Source organism: Pelmatolapia mariae, linkage group LG14, assembly GCF_036321145.2.
Source record: "Pelmatolapia mariae isolate MD_Pm_ZW linkage group LG14, Pm_UMD_F_2, whole genome shotgun sequence".
Lineage (NCBI taxonomy): Eukaryota > Metazoa > Chordata > Actinopteri > Cichliformes > Cichlidae > Pelmatolapia > Pelmatolapia mariae.
Genome location: NC_086239.1, coordinates 16,639,926 through 16,662,782, shown reverse-complemented (window position 1 = coordinate 16,662,782; position 22,857 = coordinate 16,639,926). Strand labels below are relative to the sequence as shown.

General features: G+C 40.6%; 3 protein-coding genes across 10 annotated transcripts; 2 read left to right on the top strand and 1 right to left on the bottom strand.

Annotated features, from left to right (window-relative positions):
• Positions 1-59: 59 nt before the first annotated feature.
• Positions 60-6,360, top strand: ilvbl (ilvB (bacterial acetolactate synthase)-like). Of its 3 annotated transcripts, none has more exons than XM_063493110.1 (15): positions 60-93; positions 367-481; positions 915-1,116; positions 1,796-1,923; positions 2,037-2,287; positions 2,452-2,551; positions 2,643-2,740; positions 2,990-3,126; positions 3,469-3,603; positions 3,806-3,920; positions 4,026-4,195; positions 4,380-4,450; positions 4,543-4,614; positions 4,965-5,070; positions 5,170-6,360. In XM_063493110.1, the coding sequence occupies exons 2-15, from the start codon at positions 368-370 to the stop codon at positions 5,346-5,348; spliced, it is 1,878 nt and encodes a 625-aa protein (XP_063349180.1). In that variant the 5' UTR covers positions 60-93; position 367; the 3' UTR covers positions 5,349-6,360. The 3 variants fall into 3 exon arrangements, with proteins under 3 accessions (XP_063349180.1, XP_063349178.1, XP_063349179.1); XM_063493108.1 differs by having other exon boundaries at positions 74-93; positions 329-481; XM_063493109.1 differs by having other exon boundaries at positions 76-93; positions 340-481.
• Positions 6,361-7,638: 1,278 nt separating this feature from the next.
• fam118b (family with sequence similarity 118 member B) lies at positions 7,639-15,936 on the top strand. Of its 6 annotated transcripts, none has more exons than XM_063494357.1 (8): positions 7,639-8,155; positions 8,512-8,587; positions 8,757-8,846; positions 9,046-9,355; positions 13,002-13,229; positions 13,955-14,083; positions 14,275-14,572; positions 14,900-15,936. In XM_063494357.1, exons 3-8 carry the CDS (start codon positions 8,764-8,766, stop codon positions 14,968-14,970), a joined length of 1,119 nt encoding a protein of 372 aa, XP_063350427.1. In that variant the 5' UTR covers positions 7,639-8,155; positions 8,512-8,587; positions 8,757-8,763; the 3' UTR covers positions 14,971-15,936. The 6 variants fall into 6 exon arrangements, with proteins under 6 accessions (XP_063350427.1, XP_063350429.1, XP_063350431.1 ...); XM_063494359.1 differs by lacking the exon at positions 8,512-8,587 and adding an exon at positions 8,439-8,462; XM_063494361.1 differs by having other exon boundaries at positions 7,640-8,155; positions 9,103-9,355.
• srpra (SRP receptor subunit alpha) lies at positions 15,845-22,551 on the bottom strand. Its single transcript, XM_063494355.1, has 15 exons — positions 22,442-22,551; positions 22,184-22,321; positions 21,792-21,875; positions 21,510-21,673; positions 20,442-20,602; positions 20,190-20,352; positions 19,745-19,895; positions 19,511-19,629; positions 19,310-19,422; positions 19,144-19,230; positions 18,524-18,696; positions 18,219-18,432; positions 17,870-18,033; positions 17,434-17,532; positions 15,845-17,282 (listed from the first exon to the last, which is right to left on the bottom strand). Exons 2-15 carry the CDS (start codon positions 22,304-22,306, stop codon positions 17,154-17,156), a joined length of 1,944 nt encoding a protein of 647 aa, XP_063350425.1. The 5' UTR covers positions 22,307-22,321; positions 22,442-22,551; the 3' UTR covers positions 15,845-17,153.
• Positions 22,552-22,857: the final 306 nt, after the last annotated feature.

Here is a 22,857-nt window from a genome sequence, read left to right as displayed (position 1 = left end):
TATTTTGAAAATTACTAAACGGAAGTACCGTATATCCTTTACAGGCGGCTTTACCAACTGTCACGTTTCTTTCCGTGTCGGGGCAGGGGTAAGGTAAGGGTACCTGGTCGTTTCAAGTTGTAGACGACCAAATGTCCTTCAGAGCCTCAGACTAACTTTAAATGGTATAACTTCTGAGTGAATGTAGTTGCACGTGTACGCATTTGAAATGGGTGTATAGCAGTTGTAGAAGAAGCTCCATAGTTTATTAGCCTAGCTTGAACCGGTGAGCTGCTGAACCGGTAGCTCCGTAGATTTCGATATAATAAGTTTAGCCTATTTACCGTAGTGTCTTTTCAGAAATTAGGATTTGCTTCTGCATTCTAGCATGGAGCCCTTTGGAGTCGTCGGCATTGTTCTTGGATCCTTTACAAGCCTGGTGCTGGGTGGGCTACTGTTTGCAGCCTACAAACTTGGCATACTCTACCAATTGTTCCACAAGGTAGGTATTTTAAAAAAGCCAACACCGTAATCTGTGTGCTTTTCTGTGCTATCCTTCGTTATGCACTCTGTTTTCAGTCAGTGCATAATCTGTGGCCACTTAAACAAAAAAGTCTTCTACAGGCAGTCAGTGTTGAAGCGTAAGCTGGACTCTATTCACGTAAACTTTGACCAGCCTTGTGGTTTTCCAGCACAAAGGTTATCAGATCCCCGCGGCTCCACATCAACACTGCAGCCCTGAACAATATGCGGTTGTTGCATAATAGGAAACGACAGTGGGATGAAAAGGAGTGTGACAGGTGGCCTTACAGAGCACAGTCAGCTCTTTATATTAGACAGCGGTTTTATTTTAGTTTACACGATTGTTTATGTGGTTAAAACAGCCACGATCTTGTCTGCAGTAACCTAATTCTGTCCCCCTTTACTTATTCCAGACTGACACAAAGAGCTCGAAGCATGGTGGTGACATTGTGGCAGAGGTCCTCCACGCCCATGGGGTCAAGTACATTTTCACTCTTGTCGGTGGGCATATTTCACCTATCCTGGTGGCTTGCGAGAAGATGGGGATCCGGATCGTGGACACTAGGCACGAGGCCACTGCAGTCTTCGCTGCTGATGCTGTGGCAAGACTTTCAGGTGCAGGTTTAGATTGCGTGAAAATGCATCTCCAGTGAAACGACTCATTCTTATGTGCGCACACATTGTGTTCGCACAGCTTATTCTAAACAAAACATGTGGGCGTTGAAGTCTTGTCAGGGTTTGTCTTAGCAGCAGGCGTTCCACCCCCTGCAGACATTATGATTTATCAAGCAAAGGTGCATCTAACAGCATTTTTAGTGGCTAAAAGGAGTTAACGCTTCCTTGAAACAATGGCTTGGTTTAGATGTTATTAAGGTGGCATGAATAATAATTTAAAAAAAAAAACAGGAAGAAAATTAGCACTGACCTGATCACTTGATTTTGATTTGATGATAAACAAAGTGTCTTTCAACATTATGGGTCTTACTGTCCTAGTTTGCATTAGCTGGACAGTATCAGATCCCCATGGCTATCAGAAGATGTTTTTTTTTTTCACAATTTTGGTCTCTGTTTAGATGTTGTTACACCCCTATTACCCCCCAGTTGAGAAATTCACATTATTACTACACCAAAACGAATTCAAATAAATCAATGCAGAAGTAAAACATAACTTATAGCAACAATACTACACAGCAATGGAACAAAAATGTACACTATACAAGGTAGAGATAAATGTAGGTGCACCTCTGTAATAGCTCTGACTTGTTAATAGCTGTTATGCTTGTTTCTGCTTCAGGTACGGTTGGTGTAGCCGCTGTGACGGCTGGCCCAGGCCTCACTAACACAGTGACAGCAGTGAAGAATGCTCAGATGGCTGAATCTCCTTTGCTGCTCATTGGAGGAGCTGCTGGCACGCTACTCCAGGTGGAATGGATTCAGATATTATTAATGCCACCACAATATTAATGTGCATGCAGAGTAAAACTTCAGGCAAAAAAAGCAGTCTTCAGTGTTTATCAATTGTGTTTGCTAAACAGGGCAGAGGAGCACTGCAAGATATCGACCAGATGTCTCTCTTCAAGCCTTTGTGTAAGTTCTGCACCTCCATCAGGACTGTCAGAGAAATTGTGCCTACGGTCAAGAAGGCGTTGGCCATTGCTCAGTCGGGAACGCCTGGTCCTGTTTTCATAGAGTTCCCCATTGACACGCTCTACCCCTTCCACCTGGTGTCTAAGGAGTTTGTTGTTAAGAACCCTCCCAAAGGCCTGATGGGAAAAATTGTCTCATGGTATGTTGTTTTTGCACTGCATGCTACTGTTTGGGTTATTTATAATGTTTGCATCTTTTATAATATCATAATTTGGGAATTTCTTTCCTCATTATTCTTCCCTAATCAGAAGTGTGTTCATATGTTCTGAATTATTTGATTTCTGTGGTCTGCTTTCTTCAAAGGTACCTTCATAACCACCTCATGAATCTCTTTGCTGGAGCCTGGGAGCCCAGGGATATGTCTCCACTTCCTGTTCACATCCCTCAAGCTACAGACGATCAGGTAAGTCTTGTAGTAAATGTTCGTCAATACGTAAGTGCTCTGGCCATTGGAGACTGACAGCGTTTTTAAACATTTTTTTGATGCATATCAGATCCAAAAGTGCCTAGAGCTGGTGAGTCGAGCCAAGAAACCTGTTATTGTGCTGGGTAGCCAAGCAACACTACCCCCAACACCAGTGGATAACATCAGGTAAAAGATGAGTCACGTGTCCTTTTATTTTTCTGCCACTCTTTGCTGTTTTGTGTTGATACTGGAAGTGTTTGTTAAAATGTGTTAAAGTATTCCTGTGGTGAGCCTTTTGGAAATTTTTCTTCAGTCTTCAAATATCAGTGAAATTATATTTTGGTAATTTACTTGGATGTTACATCTGGTCAAAATGGTTACCCATTTTTAAAAAAATGTTTTTATTTATTTCATTTATTTGTTTATTTTAAACAGGAAGGCTTTGGAGGATCTGGGCATCCCCTGCTTTCTCGGGGGTATGTGTCGTGGCTTGCTGGGTAAAGACAGCCCCATCCACATCCGACAAAACAGACGAGATGCTCTGAAGGAAGCCGATGTGGTAGTCCTGGCAGGTCAGGCAAACACATAATGATAAAAAGAGAAATAACATTTTAAGACCAACCTATTTAATATTAATATTATACTCTAAAGAAAATTGTGCAGGATAACTGCATTTCAAAATATGTCGGAGTAAATATTTAACAAAGTTCCACAATGGATCAGTGTTATTGATTGCATTTTTAATTTTTCAGTAATTCTTTTGCATCTTTTTTCTCCTTCTGGATTTAATTTATTCTGGAAGTATGTGTTGCGATACAGAGAGAGGTTAAACTGTGTTTTTTACATAGTGTGTTTAGCTGCTGGCTCACCACGATCCCTGGAGAAATATTGACTTTTGTGAGCTGTGTTTACAGGCACTGTGTGTGACTTCCGGCTGAGCTACGGCAGAACTCTCAGCAGACGCAGCAAGATCATCGCTGTCAACAGAGACAAGACACAGCTGCTAAAAAACTCAGACATGTTCTGGAAACCAACTATAGCAATTCAGGGTATATTTGCCCCCTGATTTCATTATAGCTTTAAAGGAAGGAAAGATTCAAAAATCTTTAGATAATCATAAAATATTGTACCTGTGGTGCATATAAATTTAAGCATAGTCCTGATTTGTTTTCTTTAGAGTTGGACCTAAGGATAAATACATTAATTCAACAACTGCAAAAAAAACCCCAAAACTGTATGTTGTATTTTCAGGTGATGCTGGATCATTTTTAGTGCGACTTTCCGAAGGGCTGAAAGGCCATCGCTGTCCAGAGGAATGGCCTCAGAGCCTCAAAGCAGGGGATGCGACCAAAGAAGCTGCAAACAGGTAAGCAGTGGGGTTGTGTTAAAGTATGCATTGCAAAATCTTCTATCTGTAACCATCACAAAAGCTAACATGTTGCTTTTTTAATTTATTTATTTTTTATTTCAGGGCTAAATCTGAGGAGAAGACTGAATACCACTTAAATCCCTTGAAAGCCCTCCATTGTGTAGATGAGCTGATGGCTGAGGACAGCATCATTGTTGCAGATGGAGGAGATTTTGTAGGAAGTGCCGCTTACATAATGAAACCAAGAGGACCTCTGTGTTGGCTCGATCCAGGTAGGATGCTGCTGACAAAGCAAATAGTTTAATTAAAACGATGAAATATTTTGGTTGTTTAAACCAAGAGCTTTATAAGTAAAATAAAAATCCATAGTGCACAAGTTTTGGCTGGATGATAATTATATTCTGAGTTAGTTGCAGTCATGATGTTTTAATCTTGCTCTTCATTCCTTTCCTATAGGAGCCTTTGGGACTCTGGGAGTTGGAGGTGGTTTTGCTTTGGGGGCAAAACTGTGCCGGCCTGAATCTGAGGTATGTCTGGGGAGCTTTGCCTGATCATCTGATGATCAGTTTAAAAAATCATTGACATTTTAAAAACAAAAGCTATGTTGTGTTTGTTTCAGGTGTGGATAGTCTATGGTGATGGCTCCTTAGGATACAGTATTGCAGAGTTTGACACATTCACTAGACACAAGGTAAAATCACACACAATCCTATTTAGATTGCATGTATGTATCTATGGAAGCAAGGTAGCTAACAGTAGTCAGTTAGGAACAGTGCACATGCGGTCTTGAGAAAGATCTAATTATCAAAACGAAATGAAAATAATGCAAGTGTTAACTACTGGTGTGTAAGGCCTTAAACATCACAGACAGTTCTTGTGTCATACAATGGAAAGATGCACTACATAATATGTTTTCATACTTGCTGTATGACCGCTATGGACCACTGACACGACAGCTTATTTAAGCATTCATTTTTTTGTGTGTGCATATTTTTCTGCTGATGTCTTTTGATAATGCATGCTCTGCTTTTCACACCTCAGACACCAGTGATAGCTCTGGTGGGAAATGATGCGTGCTGGAGTCAGATATCCAGAGAGCAGGTTCCTATGCTCGGCAGCAACGTGGCATGCGGGCTTGCATATACAGGTAGATTTATAATGTTCATGTTCATGCTGTGATTGGTTGTAGAATAGACTCAGTGATGTCTGGGCATATGTTAAAGGGTAAATTCTCTTCTTTTTGCAGACTATCACATAGTGGCAGATGGCTACGGTGGTAAGGGCTACCTTATAGGCTCTGAAAATGAAGAAAAGTTAAATGACATCATCAGGCAAGCTCAGGGGGATGCCCGGGAGGGCAAGGCTGCACTTATCAATGTTCTGATAGGGAAAACCAATTTTAGAGATGGCTCTATTTCAATATAGAATATCTGTGTAATACAGTAACCATGCATTCTTTATCCTTTAACTCTGGCTACCCTGATGGACTCTTAATATCTGGGTTTGTGCAGGATTCTTTTAGTGTGACCTGGATCCAATCTCTGCTAGTGCACTTAAAGCCATAATTCACTCTGATAAATCACCTTATAGTGTGCCGATCTCTCTTGGATCACTTATTATTTCCTCCATCAGACTAGCAATGAATTCATAGCAAATCCACTAAATATCAGTTATGACTGTTATCCTCCCTATTGTGATACAGATCATGACTTTGTTTTAAATTTAGTTATTTAACATTAAGTTTTACTTAAAACATAGCTCCATACCTGCCAGCCTAGACAACCATACAGTCTGTGCTTAAAATTTTCAGAGAATAGCTGCTGCATTTTTTAAAGGGGGGTAAAAGGGAATGTTAAGGGATTATTCCTGTTTGGAAATTTTGTGGTTCAGTTTTTGACGGTTAAACAGCCGATTACAACTTTTGCAAATAAACAGTGAATGAAATCACTCGTGTGAGAGAGAGCATTAGCTACCAGTATGCCTTTTTCTCCTGTTCTGATATGAACACATAGCCTTTTTATGTGGACACAGGGCATCTTAGAACTGTATGTAGTTCATAATTTATAATTTAGGAAATCACTTTGTAGAATGGGGAAAACATTTTGTTTTTGAATGTTGATAACTGACTAACGGTATGCCTTCATAACGTTTGATTGTATCTTCAAAATGCATTGCCATGAAGAGACTGAAAACGTGTCTGCTGATTCGATTATATGTCTAAACAATATTTGATACTAACTTGTTTGCAGTGATATGGGCTAAGCCTGTGCACAGTCTGGATTGCACTATTATCGTAAGATATTTACTCACCAGGTGAACACATGTCAGTTATTACACTCCTGTATGTACTGTTGTCTTGTTTGGCACATTGTGTGTTGAAATTTTAATCATAAAATGTTCATTTGGATTGATTCTGAAATAAATTTTTAAGAAAGGAGGTAATGTGAGTTTTTTATTTGTTTGTTTTTTTAGCAACACTGCCACTGCATCTATGCAACGTCACAACTTAACACTTGCATCACCTTGTGTATTTCTTGGGTTAATTAAAGTTAGTGTTGCATATATAAAACTGATTTAGATGTTTTAGGTGGTATGTTTACAGAAGTTTGGAATGACAGCAAGCATTCATTATCTCTGCATCACCCATCAACAAAGCCTTTACTCAACGCATAAACATCTCTGTACTTTTTGTATTTTCGCAACATTAACACAAACCAGTTTAAAAACGCTAAAGATTCGAATCCTGTTTATCGTAACAGGTGACTTTTGCCCCAAATACTTCTCTAGGTGCAGTTAGTATTTCAACCGGGAGATGGCAGTGCAGTAGTGGTATTGTTAAAGTCTGTGCTGACGTGTTGTTTAGCATACGTTATAAAACAATGTAAATATAGAATTTAGCGTCAGTTTTGAAGACCACCGCAGTCTTTATAACTGACAATAATTTCATAAAAATTAATAAAGAAATTTAATTTTAAAAAATGTAATAAAAAGTAAAGTTGCACCTGATAGCGTCATTATTTATTTTGGTGATGTTTAATCACAAGACTTTGAACACAAACTGATTCATCTCGGGACATTACACATCTATTTCCACGCATATATGACGTCAGTAGAAAGACGAATTCACATGCTTTATTGTCCCTAAAAGGTAAAATCTGCACAAATAAATAAATCAATAGAAATTATTTCTTAGGTTCAACTCCTATATTTGAGATTCTGTATACCATCTGTATAGAGTACAGAGACGTCTTGCCTAGCTGGACGTAACACGGGAAGAAAAGCTCAGAAAATCTGCTGCTTTCAAATGCTCTTTGTAAATCTCTAAATTACATCATTACGTTAAATACAGTAAATCTTGTAAATTTTAAAGCAGGTCCATTTGTTGGTTTTTTTTTTTTCCTTAAATAAAACTGTTGTTACTATACCTGGGCTGCCGTGGAGGTCAGAAATCTATTTGTACATTACCGTGTCGATATAACTATCAAAGCATAGTATATTTAAAAAATGAAATTGCCCTAATCTTTGGTTTGAAACAAAGTAGAGCCTCACCTATCTTGCATTTTAAAAAAAGAAAAAACTCAACACATCTGTAGACTGGGTGCTTTTTTTCGACACGTTTAGCCGATAGCGACAACGATGCGTGAGTTGATCTGTGTGACTCGCATCAATAAAGACTGCGGAGCCATTCGCTCAGCACATGAAGGCATCATATGACCCGGTGCACTTCTCAGCAGGCGGCGACTTCAACGGTACCGCTGAAGTTAAGAGAGTGACAATGTGTAGAAAAGCGGTGTGAGCCGGTAACGTTTGTGCTGTTTGCGCTGCTCCGAAGAAACTAAGTGACATAAGTTTTATCTAGAAGGATTGGTTTATATCGGATAGCGGATTTAAATGCCCTACAATCATCATGACAAGTAAACAAGAGGCTAAATCAGGATTTTAAAAACACCTAGAAGGTAACTCGGCTCAGAACATCGAGGAAGTTAACGTTTTAACGGTAGCTAACTGACGTCGCCAGTTCGTTACATTTTTAGGTTGTTTAGTAAAAGACACCGTCTATACTGTAACTTTACCGGGTTGGCTTAAACACCACTGAAAACCTAAAAGCTTCGAATTCAGATCAGTTTCCGAGCTATTTCACTTTACAAAGGACTGACTTTCGCCTGGTTCGGATTAAGAGGATTTCCACTTTAACCGAAGTAAACAGTGGGCATTACCATACCGGTACCAAGGTGAGTAAGCTATCAATACTGAACAATGTACCGTAGCATTAGCTGTTAAACGACGCCGTAACACGTAATCGATTGTATGTAATGTCACCGAAGTTGTGTCTTCAGAAATTAATGTTGCCATGACGAACTGCCATAGGTTAATTAGTAATTACTACTAAATACTCATGGTTTGATATTGAACCGGTAGAGCTTTGAATTAAAGCTGGAGTTATAAAAAGAGAACAAGTTACATGTTGTTGTTATCTAGTTAATGACTAGCTTATGTCATACTCCTACTTTCCAGGTACAGCTTTACTGAAGGCTTGAGGTAAGGTGTGCTTGCAGGAGGAAATGAATAAGTAATTTACTGTTTGCAGAGCAGAACAGGGACATGCGGAACAAGAACAAAGGCAGGCTACATTGATTGACATACCTCCCCCCTTTTTTTGACAGGTATTTTCTACTGCTCTGTTAGGATTCAGTGTAATTAGATTCTTCAGAAAGCTTCACACACCACTCCCATTTAGGGTCCAGACTTGTTTTGTTGTGTTTTGCTTGCTTAACTAGTCACTCCCTAAACATACTGCACAGAGGCTCTTAATTGATCATGTTTTCATTACAGGAGCTGAATGGCCTCTGTTGTAGCAGTGAAAACTGAGAAGCGGCCTGCAGTGGATTCTCAGGATGCAGACTCCAATGCTAAAAAGCCCAGGTAAGCTCAGATGCTGCTTTAGAACCAGCTGCACGCTATGACTATAACTAATTCATCAACAGGGCTGATTAAAATCTTTTCTTTTTCTTTTTTTTGAGTTCCTAATTTTTGCGGGCCCTACATAAAAGGTAGGGTTTAGTGTCCGACTGCATGTTAGTGGGCTTGAAAATAGTTTGTTTAACCTTCATGCTGTCGGAAGGATTTGGGAAGCACCATCTTGGGAACCATCGTCACTCAATCTCTGCCTACCCCAAAGGAAACTGCTGCCCAGTCTGAAGACTAAGCGAGCCCCAGAGCTTGTCCTGGTGATTGGTACGGGGGTAAGCTCTGCAGTGGCCCCTCAGGTCCCTGCTCTCCGTTCCTGGAAGGGCCTCATCCAGGCCTTGCTCGATGCAGCCAATGACTTTGACCTGCTGGAGGAAGAGGAAAATCGTCGGTTCCAGAAGCACATGCAGGAAGACAAGAATTTGGTGCATGTGGCCCATGACCTCATTCAGAAACTTTCCCCGGTAAGCCTGCTTGAGCCTTTCCTCTTTGGCTTTCTTTCCTACACCTCCCCGTTGCATGCACACTAACACATGTTAGACAGACTGCCAGCTTAGTGTGCTTTCCCCAGCTGGGGACATTTTGTTTCAGCTTCCGTGGCTTGACATAAGAGATCTTAGCTGTATATGGTTAAAACGTCTATAGCCTATAACATAAGGTTTAGTGTGGATTGTTTTTTTTAAAACACAAAAGTCAATAGAGGCAAACATTTAATCAGTCATTTTGAAGTTATTTGCATATGTAATGAACAAGCTATGTTCACTGCATTTATGTTGCGCCAAATCACAACAGCACTCGCCTCCAGGTGCTTCATATTGTGAGTTAAAGACCCTACAATCACAGGGACATGATCTTCTTTATGCATAACAATGTGTTGATCTCTTTTATTGGAACAGTTTTCAACTTTAAAATGAAAGCAATGAGCAGCAATGCAAATATCTTATATTATACACAGCAAATGCAGCTGCCTGAAGTGGTCAGAACCTTCAAAAAGTTTAGTTAAGTAGTGCCAGTTTGGAAGTGCATCCATGTTTTGTTTTGTTTTTTGACTTTTGATTTGTTCCCGTTTTTAATGTTAGTAATAACTTCTGTGTCAGAATGCAGAAATGAAAGCAGAAGTTTGACTTGATATATGAAACTTCTGGATTAATACTAGAGGGGTATATGCCACGTTAGAATAAAGGAAATCTCACAGGTGACGGGAAGGTAGAGAGTAAAGGATACAAATGTATCTCCAACAAGCTAATATGCTGTTTAAAAGGGAAAAAACCCCACAGCTTACAATCATTTCTAAATACAAACATTATATATGTTATATACAAAAAGAGAGTAAGATAAAGATAAAAGTATATAAATAAGATCCAGAAATGCTGCTGCCCTTTTCTTGGCCCAAGCTCGTTTATGATGGACCAGTATCTCCAGTATAACATGGGTATCTTGCACATCTGTCACACTCCACACACCATTTATGTTTTGGAGCAAACCACATCTTCTTCATTGAAAGTCTTTCTTAGTTTAACAGCTCAATGTCAAACCGCATTCTGCACATAATGCAATTGCTTCTTAGTAAGAGTCTGAATGTTAAACTGAACTTCCAGCAGCCCAGACCGGTCGCCCTTGTAAAAAACATTTTGCTAGCAAGGCTACAAATTTAAAAAATGCGATAAGATATTCCCTGACCTGTTGAGTCGGAAGTATTTTCCTTTCAAAATTGCTTTGAGTAGAAAAGAATCAGTCCATTTACCCTTTACAGTGATGACTGATGAAAGCATAATATTTTGAGATATGTAAAACATCAAAGGTAAATATCATAGGTTAATAACACCTGAAATGTTATGATGAGCCAATCAAGGTTACCCAAGCTGTCAGGAATTTCCTTTACCTGACCACTTAATCATAACAGTAACCTTACAAGCTTTCACAGGCTCAGTGACACACTACACAGAAGAGGTGTGGTACTGCCAGAATGCAGTGATGTCCTGACAAAAATAACACAGTCTAAGTGCATGTTTTATATGTGTTTATCTCTGAAAAAGGTGTGGCAGTTAAGATAAAGGAGAGGATGATGAAGATAAAGATGAATTCATCTGTTTGAGGTCCTGAGGACTGAGACTCAGCTGGAGCTCAGGATTTATCCAAAGTAGAGTCACATTATTCTAAATTATTCAACCGTATAAACCTGACATTTGTGTGTAACCGCCAGCGTGTACTATGTGTAGAAGAACACAAAACATTTACAGTCAGATCCTGAGCCCTCTTGTGTGTTTTTGAAGACGGTTACTGTGCCACGTGTCTAAATGCAGCGCATTGCTATCATTTTTTCCGCAGGCTGTGTGAGGCTGCAGGTGAGAAAACAATGTTTAGTTTAGTTTTTTTTAACTAAAACCACGGCTCGCTGGGCCCATTAGTTTGCTAGATTGATAGATTTACATGTGACTCAGTTCTCTTACTATTGAACCGGTCTGCTCTGGAGCTGGGCTGGCAGATGGAAGACTTAATACCGTTTGCCTCCTGTGTTAGTCATGTTTCATCGCACCTTTGACATTGATAAAACACGCTTTGTTTCAGCCCTCAGCCTGTTGTAACAAAGGGAACAAACAGCGCTTTTATGGCTTTATCCATCGTGTTTATTTCAATCCACAGTCGTGCAGACACCAGCCCACTCCCGTTGGCCACAGACACAGCCGGGTCTAACATGCTGAGGAAAAAAAACAAGCACAGAATAATGTGAACCAGCAGTCCCTCACTCCCACCCCCACAGCCCAGGTTTCACATTCAAGCACAGTTAAAGTCCAGTGCAAGCACACAGTAATGTATAGTCTGTATGAGTGTTAAATGCCTATAGGCATTTAATTCACAAAAACCCATGTGCAAATATTTCTCTTGGTGAAGAGAAGCACACATGCTAGCACTAGAGCTAGGTAGATGTACATTGTAGTTTTACTCTGCTCTGGGCTAACAGAGGACAACTACTGTACAGTGTTTTAGACAGAACTCAGCAGCTGTGTAATAGTGTCAGAGACCTCCAATAACATAAGACAGAGACAGTTTAACCCACTTTCATGGATTTGTGTATTCGTAGGGTGGCTGCGGTCTGTAATGGGGGTAATCCAAAGTTAAAACCTAAAGAGACTGTCTAGGCCTGAAATCCTTGGCAGTGAAGAGGCTAATTACAAGTGTGCTGACCAAAGGTTTGGCTCAATTCAGGGAATACGTGTAATTTTGATAGTTGTTTAGACCATAATCTGAGATGTTTAATCTTCAATTTGTATTGCAATGACTACTTAAGACAAATCATAGTATTTTGTTAAATAGGGTTTTTTTTCCACTGAACTCTCTCTTACTGTGCTCCTGAAAAATTAAAGTGTGAGTGTTTTTGTTTGTAAAGCTGCTAAGTGCATTATAAAAAATTTGGATTAGAATTACAAGACAGAGTTGGTCTCGAGTGCTTTAGTTGGTTATTACGTAAGTCCTGACCAGAGACAGGCCAAGGACACGGCGGTCAGGATGGGTGCTGTAGACGCTGGATGTAGATAATGAGTTTCTTCCTGTGGAAAGGACTCCTGCTGTTTAGCCCATTAGAGCTGTAATCTGTGAAAGTCAGCGGAGTATTTCCTTGCCCTAGGATCACAGTGGTCAGTGCATTTCTGAATTGCCCTTTAGCTATTCTTAGCAGCCCAGTTCCCCCACCTCCACCTTTTTCTTTTTTTTTTTTTTTAACTAAAAGCTTCACCAGGTGAGGATGGGGTTTAAGTCATAGCCTGTAATCTCTAAATAGACTTAAGCGAAGTCTATTAGTTACTAGAAGAAGCCTTAGAGCAGTTTTTTCCAGCTATCTCATTCTTCGGCGCCACCTAAGTTTCGCTTAAATTATCGTGAAGGGCTGTGCCAAGGAGAGGCATTTTAACGACAAGTTTAAACCCTTTGTTATGCCTGAATCACATGACTGCATTATTAAGGTGTGCTCAAGTTTGGTCTAAAATGCTCAGTTAGCAATTGCAACTAGACACAGGTCTCCATACCTACTACATCTTGAAGTAAAAGCCCCAACTGGGCAAAAAACTATCCACTAATAACAACGTGCTTTTCCTTTTCTTTATTTTTAAACAGAGAACAGGTAATGTAAGATCCACGTTCTTCAAGGACTGCCTGTACGAAGTGTTTGATGATTTGGAGTGTAAGATGGAGCACGCAGGGAAACACTTACTGCGGTCAGTGCTGCAGTTAATGGAGAGCGGCGCACTGGTTCTCACTACCAACTTCGACAACCTGCTGGAAATTTATGCAGCCCATCAGGGCACCAAACTGGAGTCTTTGGACCTGACAGATGAGAAGAAGGTAAATATTACTAGAAACGTGATTGATCTTTCTTGCTACAATAGATGCAGTCAGCTGTTTGGGGTTTTTTTTGTCTTTTTTTTTTTTTTTTTCAAATGAGGGCAAAGGTCCCCAACATCATGTGATACCACGAGCACTTTGGAAGGTTTGTAGGTATGACTCCCTAAAATCCAGACAAAATAAATGACAAATTGAAATCTTGCTTAAACTTTGCCCCGAGCACTATCTTGTGCTCTGGTTACATTTATGACACTGGTTTCCAGTGAAGTTTCCCGTTGGCTGGTTTAGGAGAAAAAATAATCGAGGCTTTTGACCTGAAAGAGCCCTTTCTGTCAGGCAGGTGCAGGAAAGTTTTAATCATTGAACAATTTTTGATTTTTGGCTTTAAAGTGGGCTAAAGAGGAAGCACATGTTTTTCTAGTACAAAGCGTTTCTTTTAACTACCAAATAAGTTTTCTGCAAATTCTCAGATGTCCAATCATTTATGTCCCAGCACATTTAAACTTAGCTGAGTGGTTTCTTAAAGAGAACACAAGTTTGCCAGAGTGAGCAGAGATTTCCGTGAGACCCGTTACTTTGCCTCTCAGTCCTGGTATTTATGCCTCATCTCCATCAGGGCGAATATCCTCTCACTGCTGCTCAGTGATTGCGCTCCATTCCCAGCCAGAACAGGATTTTGTGCAATGGACTGTTAAGTGTGCACTCGTGTGTGCTTGTGTGTCTAGGTGCTGGAGTGGGCTCAGGAGAAACGGAGGTTAAGTGTTCTGCATATCCACGGTGTTTACACCAACCCCAGTGGTATCGTACTGCACCCTGCTGGCTATCAGAATGTATTGAGGAACACTGAGGTTATGGTAGGCACTAACGTTCACTGCTTTCTGCCCCCTTTTTGGCTTAAGATGTACACATTTATAAAGGATATAGCACTCAGGTAGAGTCTTGGAAATGATTTACAATTTTCCTCTGAACGTGCACTAGTTTATTTGAAAGGTAAGCTCTCCTGTGAATGAAATAATACAGCTTTATCACTGGGTGTTTTTTGCAGCGTGAGATTCAGAAGTTGTACGAGACCAAATCCTTTGTCTTTCTGGGCTGCGGACGCACAGTAGACGACACAACCTTCCAGGCTCTGTTCTTGGAGGCGGTTAAACACAAGTCGGACCTCGAGCACTTCATGCTCGTGCGGCGAGAGGATGTGGGAGAGTTCAAGAAGCTGCGCGACAACATGCTTGACAAGGGCATCAAGGTCATCTCCTATGGAGACGAGTACGCTGACCTGCCCGAGTACTTTGAGAGGCTGGCCAATGAGATCTGCAACCGTGACGTGTCCACCAATGGCTGGGGTGAGCAAGATGAATCGGAACACATTAGTCTGCTTTTGAATGCTCTGCGTTCAAGGGGCCACCATATTTACAAAAAAGTTAATTTTAGCACTGGGGCTCTATAAAAGAGCTTTCAGTTTTTCACAAGATGAAAAATAAGGACAGGAAAGAGGACACGGGAAGGGTTGAATTAGGTCATGGATGTTCTTTGTCAGTATCTATCAAAAATCTATCAAAAATGTGGGCTCTTTGTGAAGCACTGTGTGATCTTTTTATCTAGAAAGGTGCTATATAAATAAAATTTTACTTACTCTTTGCACGTTGTCTCTTTTCAATGTGTATCCACAGGATCCCCATCACAGAACGGAGAGGAACAGCAGATCGGTATTAACACACAGAAAAGCCTCCTTCAAGGTTAAGACTGAACTCGTCTCTTTGGTTCAGAGCTGCGGCCTCTCGCTAAAGACATTTTCAGACTAAACGCCCTGTTCAGAACTGTTTTCTGACTGTATGCTGGTAGAAAATCCAAGTCTGTCTTGATTTTTAGTTACAAAAAAAAAAAACTACTGGTATTTTTTTCCACAAACTGGTGTGGCAGTATTAACATCGTCAGTGGCATCATTTCAGTAGATGTTCTTTGACTTTTTTTTAAGCTTTTGTCTGAGCTTTTCAGACAATTCCTTCCACTTCTCTTCAACCCCATACTCTTGACAGATGCATTTTCCTCCACAGCTTTACTCACAGATCAAGTCTGATTTTGTTGAATACATTTAGGACTCTATGGGGAACCTTAATTACATCAGTATTTTTCAGATTCCCTTCTCATTCCATTTTTAACTAAAAGGGAAAAAGTTTAAGCCGTCAAAGTCTGCCTGGCATCCCCTACTATACTGGATTCAAACGTTGCTGGAACATCCACTTTGTGGGAAGCATCCGGGTAACTGAATGGGATGTTCCCTTTTCAGTTTGAGAGAAACACTACATGTGAATCCACAGTAGTTAAACATGCTGTTATGCTGAATTTTCAACATGCAGTAAATACGCATTGAGCTTAACGCACAACCCCTGCTCTTGATTTTAAGTCTTGTGTGAATGGATTGAATCAGTCATGCTCATCCCACAACCTGGAAAACTTGATTTGCACACTGCTTGGTGGGGAAAGGGACGAGTTACTGTAACGACTGTCGTAAAAACGTACATTCAGATGTTTTCATATCAGAGCGGTTCCCGGCAGTAGCAACCTCTTTGCCACTTCTGTGCTGAAAATAAAGAAAAAAATAGTTCTTTAAAAGCCCCTTTTTGTACTTTTAATACTTGCATGTGTTTTCTGATGTAGTATTTATAATAATAAGCACCATTTTCAAAATAAAGCTTTTGGTATTCCATCTGTCCTGTCGTACATGCATCTCTAACACAAAGTACAACAAGCGCCACTTTACAGGCTGTCATAGCATATAGCAGCTTTATTTAGAAACGTTTACATTCTCATAAATTATCTCAAATTTTCTTTATAGTTCTCATATTGCACTACCACATTTTAAAGGGGGGCCGAAATGTTTAAAACTTTAATTTTCTCTTACAAATGATGAGTGAATCAGAGGGGGAAATAAGTCAAAGGGCCACAGAACTTTAATTGACCACTTAGAAGTGTAGTCTGACATCTATGGACACCTGTAGGAACAAGAAAAACCTAAACTTACAAATGGATTTCTGCTTTTCATCCACTATAAACTGGGGAATCAAAGTCTTCATGTTGTAATGGCAATGAATTAACTGTGTGTTATATAGGTGAGGAGCTCTGGGAGATGACTTGTATATCATAACTGTTAATTTGTTCAGGAAATCTTGATGCACTGCCCTGTCGACATTGATTTTTCTATTCCGTGATTTTCTTCTTGTTGAACACAAAAAACATCTAACCTGATAAGTGCTGGTATTCACACCCACCCTATTGTAAATCATAAACTGTCTTCCCCACTAGACTAGTGGGGGCTGCTTCTTCTGACCTGCAAAGCAATGAAATTAGTGGGTAAGTATCCACATGGTTGAAGTGTTAACTGAGAAGATAGGAGACAGACAGGCACTGTGGTCACTAAACTTTCCTCAGGCACAGGCAGCTGCTGAAATGTCACATCCAGCAAACACTCACTACCCGACCTAATTTAAATGAAAGAAATCTGACTGACAAATGCCAGGTAGGGAGCTTTTTTCTTTTCCAAGCTTTTACTGTGTAAACCAGTAAACCGATAACACAGCCTAGGTCCAGTCAGCAAATATGTCATTTGAATGAGACTTCACCGTTTCGGAACACAAGCTGATCTGAGGTACTTTCTAAATTTGGCCCAAATGTTTAAAAATAATACAAAGGGAGGCTCCTCTGGCTTTGATGTAACATGTTCTGTCTTTTCAAGTGCACACTTGTCCTTTTACTGGAAGAATAACATCCTGTGTGAGACATTTAGTTCATTCATTTGATTCCAAAAGCAGAGGGCGCAGGGCAGCAGCATGGAAACGTGGGCTATAGCGGGGCTGGAACATCTTGTGGCAGCGTGGCAAAGGCTTCTCTGCAATGATGAATAAACCAGAAGAACATGCGGCCAACTTAAGCCTTCATCAGGGCGCTGACCACGGCACGGGCGTTGAGGCTGCGCAGGTCATTGTAGGTCTGCCCCGTGCCCACAAACACAATAGGCTGGCCTGTGATGTAAGTCATGGAGATGGCAGCACCAACCTGTATAGAAGGAAGGATGACGAATGAGAAGTAATGCAAATTATTCACAAGGCAGAAAGCAGCTGCAAACTAATTACCAAACTGCATTCAAATATTCTCTAAATCACAGAAATGAGATGGCCCGGATGGTAAAGTGATCACAATAAAATACCTTGTCATCAATAGTGTCAAACTTGGTGAGAACAATTCCATCAATGAGGCGAGGCTTGTCAGACATGGAGTGGTCTGCCAGAGCCTGATTGAACTTCACCTATGGACATGAAACAAAAGCAGAGTTGTTCAGGTACAAACTGCTGAGGAAAGAGTTAACATGTAAATCTCCAACCTAATGCTGTCTAGAGGCAGGGGTGTAACAAAACAGCAGCTTAATGCAATAGCACTGCCCTCTGCTGGACTATTGAATACATAGAATTTTTTTTAACCTAACAAAGTTCTTCTTTAGTAGCGTTAGACACTGACTGAAAGCAGCAGATCACATGACTCATACAGATATGAACTAAATGTTGTATTACTTCAAATTGAAAATGAAGTAATTATTACCTCTTATATGTACAAAAAAAATATTTCAACTTTCTGAGTGATCTTACCAGCTGATCAACTGCCTCGTTGCCCACCAGAGCCTCCCCAACAAACAGCACTAGGTCAGGCATGTTGACTGCTATAAGCTTGGCCAGCGCTGTCATTAGGGGGGCGTTGTCCTGCATACGCCCAGCAGTGTCCACCAGCACCACATCAAAGGCCTGGTTGCGGGCTACAGGGATCAAAAGTGGAAAGGTGAACAAGTAATGCTGAAATGGGTGCAATGCTAATATTAAAAGTGCCACATCCCTTCTTTACAGCTAAGGTACAACACACTGTGCTGTGTGGCATCAACCAGCAACCACTTACTAATGCCAAATCCTGTCAGTTACCAACACAGTAGATTTTTTTTTTTACCATAGGCAATGGCCTCCATAGCAATTCCAGCAGCATCCTTCCCATAACCCTTCTCATAAAGCTGGACTACAGGTCGTCCACCGTGCTTCTCGGGGGGATGCAGAGAGTTCAGGCGGCGCTGGTGAGTGCGGAGTTGCTCCACGGCACCAGCACGAAATGTGTCACAGGCTGCGATCAGCACAGTGAAACCATTCTCTATCAGCCAGAAGGAGATCTAGACCGAGGCAAAGGAAAGTTTACCTTTACAAGGACACGGTAAATTACTCAAATTACCAACAAGCAGAAAAATTTCAATGTCAATTCACCTTTGCCAGGTTGGTGGACTTTCCCACTCCATTAACACCACAAAATGTGATGACAAAAGGTCTTCGCTGGCTCTGTGCTTCCATGACATCTCTCAGAATATCCACTCTTCGCTTGGGCTGCAGGATCTGCACCAGTGAGTCTTGCAGGGCCTGCTTTACTGTTGAGGCCACAGCTGCACACACACACACACACACACAAGGCGTTACCCATATGTGCTAATCTGCACAACATCATTTACAGATGTAGTGTATTTAATATAATTACACCATAAAGTAACATAGTACCACAATTCATAATTACAATGAATAAAAGAAATGAATAAGTTGGAATTGCCAGTTAAGGTCAAGTATGTGAATCAAGTCAAGGGGGTCATACTGTTACAGCATTCATATCATCAGAGTTATTTTTTTAACAACAAGAGTTGCAGTTAATTGACTTTACTTATCAGTTCGAGAGGCTTTGACATACACTTCATGTTTAAAATGGATTACTGTAATTTTATTACTCTTCCCAGCATGCGGACTGGTGCACTCAGAGGAAGAAGGAATATAAACATGATCCTTAAACCATACTATAAATTACAAATCAATACTTTGTTATGTATATAATGTGTACTTACTGGTGAATGTGCCCATGACTTTGCCCTCCAGTTTTTTGGCTACAGAGTCACACAGCTGGGAGGCAATGTCGGCTGCTACATTCTTTGCTGCGTGATCAGAAAGGAGGACAATGAATACCAGACAACGAATACCAGGCTATCATGCCTTCTGCAGCTGACTTCATACCGATCAGGTGGTCCTTCATCTTCTCCAACACTGGTTCCATATCCTCCCGGGTTAAACTCTTGGAGCCCACCAGGCCCTTCAACATCCCAAACAAACCTCCACCCTTTTTGGAACTGAAAACGAAAGAAAGAAACGCACAAATTATAGTTTAGACAACATTAAAAATGTTATTCCTGATACTCTAAAACTAATATTTCATACCTTGGCTTGCTTGTTTCTCTGATGACCACTTCCTCATCCTCTTCCTCCATCTCCTCTTCGTCACTGGACTCGTATTCCACAGACAGCAAGTCTCCCTTCATGGAGGCTGGCTGCATTTCCTGAAAAACAAACGAGGAACTAAGTATGTAGCATCTCGTCACTTATTTTAATCACATTAATCTAACTGCAGATCTCTTAGGGATCTAGATGGTTAGATTAAAGACCACTAAATACCGGATCAAATTGTGCTTCCAGGTTCTGTTCAGCACCATTTGGAGAACCATTTCCATTCTTGTCGCTGTAGTCCAGATCCTTGGTGCTGCTGCCTCCCATGTTCCAAACACGATTTTGTTTCCCCTTTGGCTTCTGAGGCTTTGGCGACTTACTGTGAGAACAAGATCAAAATAAAAAAAATGAGTGTCTCGACATGCTTTACACACGAGGAGGAAAGAAAATAATCAATTATCATCATCAAACCATGGCTCTAACACAACACAGCAGACAGTCACACACACAAGTAACACTTAATATAAGTTTTGGGGAAAAGAAAATAAATAAATAAATAAAAATAATAAACTTGGGATTCAGGACAGATTGATAATGACATCAAGATGTGTCTTTAAACACACATCGCTCTTGGCCTGCTCTCTCTTTTAAATGGAAGTATCAGCTGCTTTACCTGGGTTTTTCAGAAGCTCCTGCCCTGTGCTTACGGAAGAATTCCTCTCTGTTCTTTTGCAAGATCTCCTCGGCAGTCAAGCTCTGGTTACCATTCTCCACCATCTTCTGGCCAGAGGCTGAGGCCTTGTCTTGATCCCCTTTGGCAGGCTGAGCTGCAGGAGCTGGAAAGGATTAGAGTCAACCGAGTTTGAAATCATGTTACCCTTACCCATTTAGAGTTTGCTTTTTATAACCGAAAGAGAGCACTTACCCTCCTTTTTGGCATTTTTATTCTTCTTGCCACCTTGTTCCTTGCCTTTGTCCCCACCCTTTGTCTCAATCATTGACTTCACAGTTTTTTGAGATTTCCCAGATTGCTCAAAGGTCCGCATGCCGGCAGGGCCTCGAGCTTTACTGCTCTCCTCCGCCACACTTTTGGTAAACAATTAATATATGTCAACATAGGTAATAACAAAGAGAAACTCTGTCAGGGATGCGTCTTTCACTTTTTCTAAGTTAATAAAACAAACATACAACAAAACTATTAAATCTCACAGCTTTTTGATCATATTTCTTATGTGGCATGTAAAACGAATATTTAAAAACATATTTTGGCCATTATCAAGACAGACTTGATTTTGATTGCTGCTAAAATAAAATTTGAATTGGCTTTATGTTCCCGAACATAAAGCAAAAGAGTTCAAGTATTTATGAGGGATGGAAAGACAGAGTGCAAGTTGGGCCGATAGATTGGTGCAGCCTCAGCAGTAACGCGGGCAAGTACGCAAACGTCCAAGTGGACCCTCATGTTAACCATCTGATGACGAAAACTGTGTCAGCGGGAACCACGCGAACCCTAGCAGACTTGTGGAAAGTATAATCCCTGTCTATAGGGTGAAAAAGAGCGACAAGCTGTGACATCTGCAGGGGTCTCAGAGTAGAGCTGCTGCTGCTCCTGCAAGTTAAAAGAGCCAGCTGAGATGATTCAGGCATCTGGTTAGGATGTCTCCTGGGCACCTCCCTTTGGTGGTTTTCTGGGCATGGGAGGAGACTCTAAGGTAGACTCAGAACCCGCTGGAGAGATTTATATCTTGTGCAATCGCCCAAGAACTGCAAAGTGTGGCTGGGAAGAATCACATCTGGAATGCCCTGCTTACCCTGCTGCCACCACAATCTGAATTTGGATAACCGGAAGACAATGAATGAATTGGCTTTATATTACTAATAACATTACTTGCACATAAAACCAATACACAATTTCCATGCCTACCTACAGACATAGGCACCAAACAACACACCGGCCAAAGTTTTTATTATGGAAATTACTTTGTTTCTTTACCTGAGAAGCATCTTGAAGTCATTCTCAAACTCAAAGCTGTTGTTGAGCAGTTTTAAAGCTCCCTTCTGCTCCAGCTCATTCTTATAGCGATCCCTAAAGCGAAGCTGGACGTCATTTATAAACTTGTCCACATATGTCAGCGTCAGGATCTTTTGAAAACCCACCTAGAGATGCACAGGTGAAACGAGAAAAAGGCAATGATCATAAACACATATAAAACACAAACACCTATCCCCACCTGATTTTTTTTAAATTCATTCAATGCTTATATGAACGACTTACCACAAAAATCAACTCAAACTCGTTGTCGAGCTTGTATTTAAGACTCAAGCCCCCATGACTAAACGAACTGTTCCCACTTCGCTCCTGAAAAAAATAAAAACATCAACAGCATGTAAACGGGAGCTAAACACACATTTTGCTACTGCAGCTATCGTTGTGTGTGTTTTCAACCACCTAAATTACGTCACTATAGCACAGGAAATATTAAACTTATATATGAATGAGTGGTATGCGGGGGGGCACACAGCCCAGAAGAAGCTTATTTAGTTGATCGCTACGCCATAAGCTAGTGCTAGCATTAGCTACCCGTTAGTGCTAGCATTAGCTGGCCCCTTGTTACACAGAGCGGGATAAAAAGACAACAGCCACAAGCAGCTAGCCGTGAGGCTCACCTGAAGGATCACCGAGCGGATCAAAGCGTTGACCGGTCCCGTGAAGGATTCAGTGACACCGGCTCCCTGAAAACACCACAACACTATCCCCCCTTTGCTGAAGATGGTGAAGAAGTCTAGCATCTTCTAAGCACGTACCTGGATTAAATAAAAACACGGACAGATATGTGGATAAAAGCGAAAGAGAGCCCTGGGATTAAAAAATACACAGTGTCGTTTTAACGGCTCCTGCCTGCTATTCAGAACACGAACTCTTACCGGATAATACTTAAACTGATAATAAATGCCCCAGGAGTGAAACCCACTACCAGTGAAAAAACTGTTTTAGACACGTCAGAGGCACGATCAGGAAGTGATGTTGACTTCCGGCATTTTTTTTCTCAGGTTTGCGCTTGCGCAGTTGTTATTTGAATGAACCGGTAGTGTTTTCCTGTCTATTTTACCAGTACCAATGCCAATATTTTTACCAGTTACCTGTAAAAATAATTTGTATTGGGCCTGTCTCTTTAGGTCAACTTCTGCTGTTTAAATGTGTTATAGGCTATAAAAATAACTAAATAAATACATTAATAAATAAATTAATACATTATTAATTAATTAATTAATGTTATTTTATGATAATAATAATAATAATAATAATAATAATAATAATAATAATAATAATAATAATAATA

Bases quoted from the DNA above. Each gene is read 5' to 3' on its own strand.
- ilvbl (XM_063493110.1), top strand. From the start codon at position 368: ATGGAGCCCTTTGGAGTCGTCGGCATTGTTCTTGGATCCTTTACAAGC. The intron at 3,921-4,025 runs GTAAGCAGTGGG...TTTTTATTTCAG, and splicing joins ACCAAAGAAGCTGCAAACAG to GGCTAAATCTGAGGAGAAGA. The intron at 4,196-4,379 runs GTAGGATGCTGC...CCTTTCCTATAG, and splicing joins TCTGTGTTGGCTCGATCCAG to GAGCCTTTGGGACTCTGGGA.
- srpra (XM_063494355.1), bottom strand. From the start codon at position 22,306: ATGCTAGACTTCTTCACCATCTTCAGCAAAGGGGGGATAGTGTTGTGG. The intron at 21,876-22,183 runs GTGAGCCTCACG...TATTTTTTTCAG, and splicing joins TCCGCTCGGTGATCCTTCAG to GAGCGAAGTGGGAACAGTTC. The intron at 18,034-18,218 runs GTAAAAAAAAAA...TGATCCCTGTAG, and splicing joins TATGGAGGCCATTGCCTATG to CCCGCAACCAGGCCTTTGAT.
- fam118b (XM_063494357.1), top strand. From the start codon at position 8,764: ATGGCCTCTGTTGTAGCAGTGAAAACTGAGAAGCGGCCTGCAGTGGAT. The intron at 9,356-13,001 runs GTAAGCCTGCTT...ATTTTTAAACAG, and splicing joins TCATTCAGAAACTTTCCCCG to AGAACAGGTAATGTAAGATC. The intron at 14,084-14,274 runs GTAGGCACTAAC...TGTTTTTTGCAG, and splicing joins TGAGGAACACTGAGGTTATG to CGTGAGATTCAGAAGTTGTA.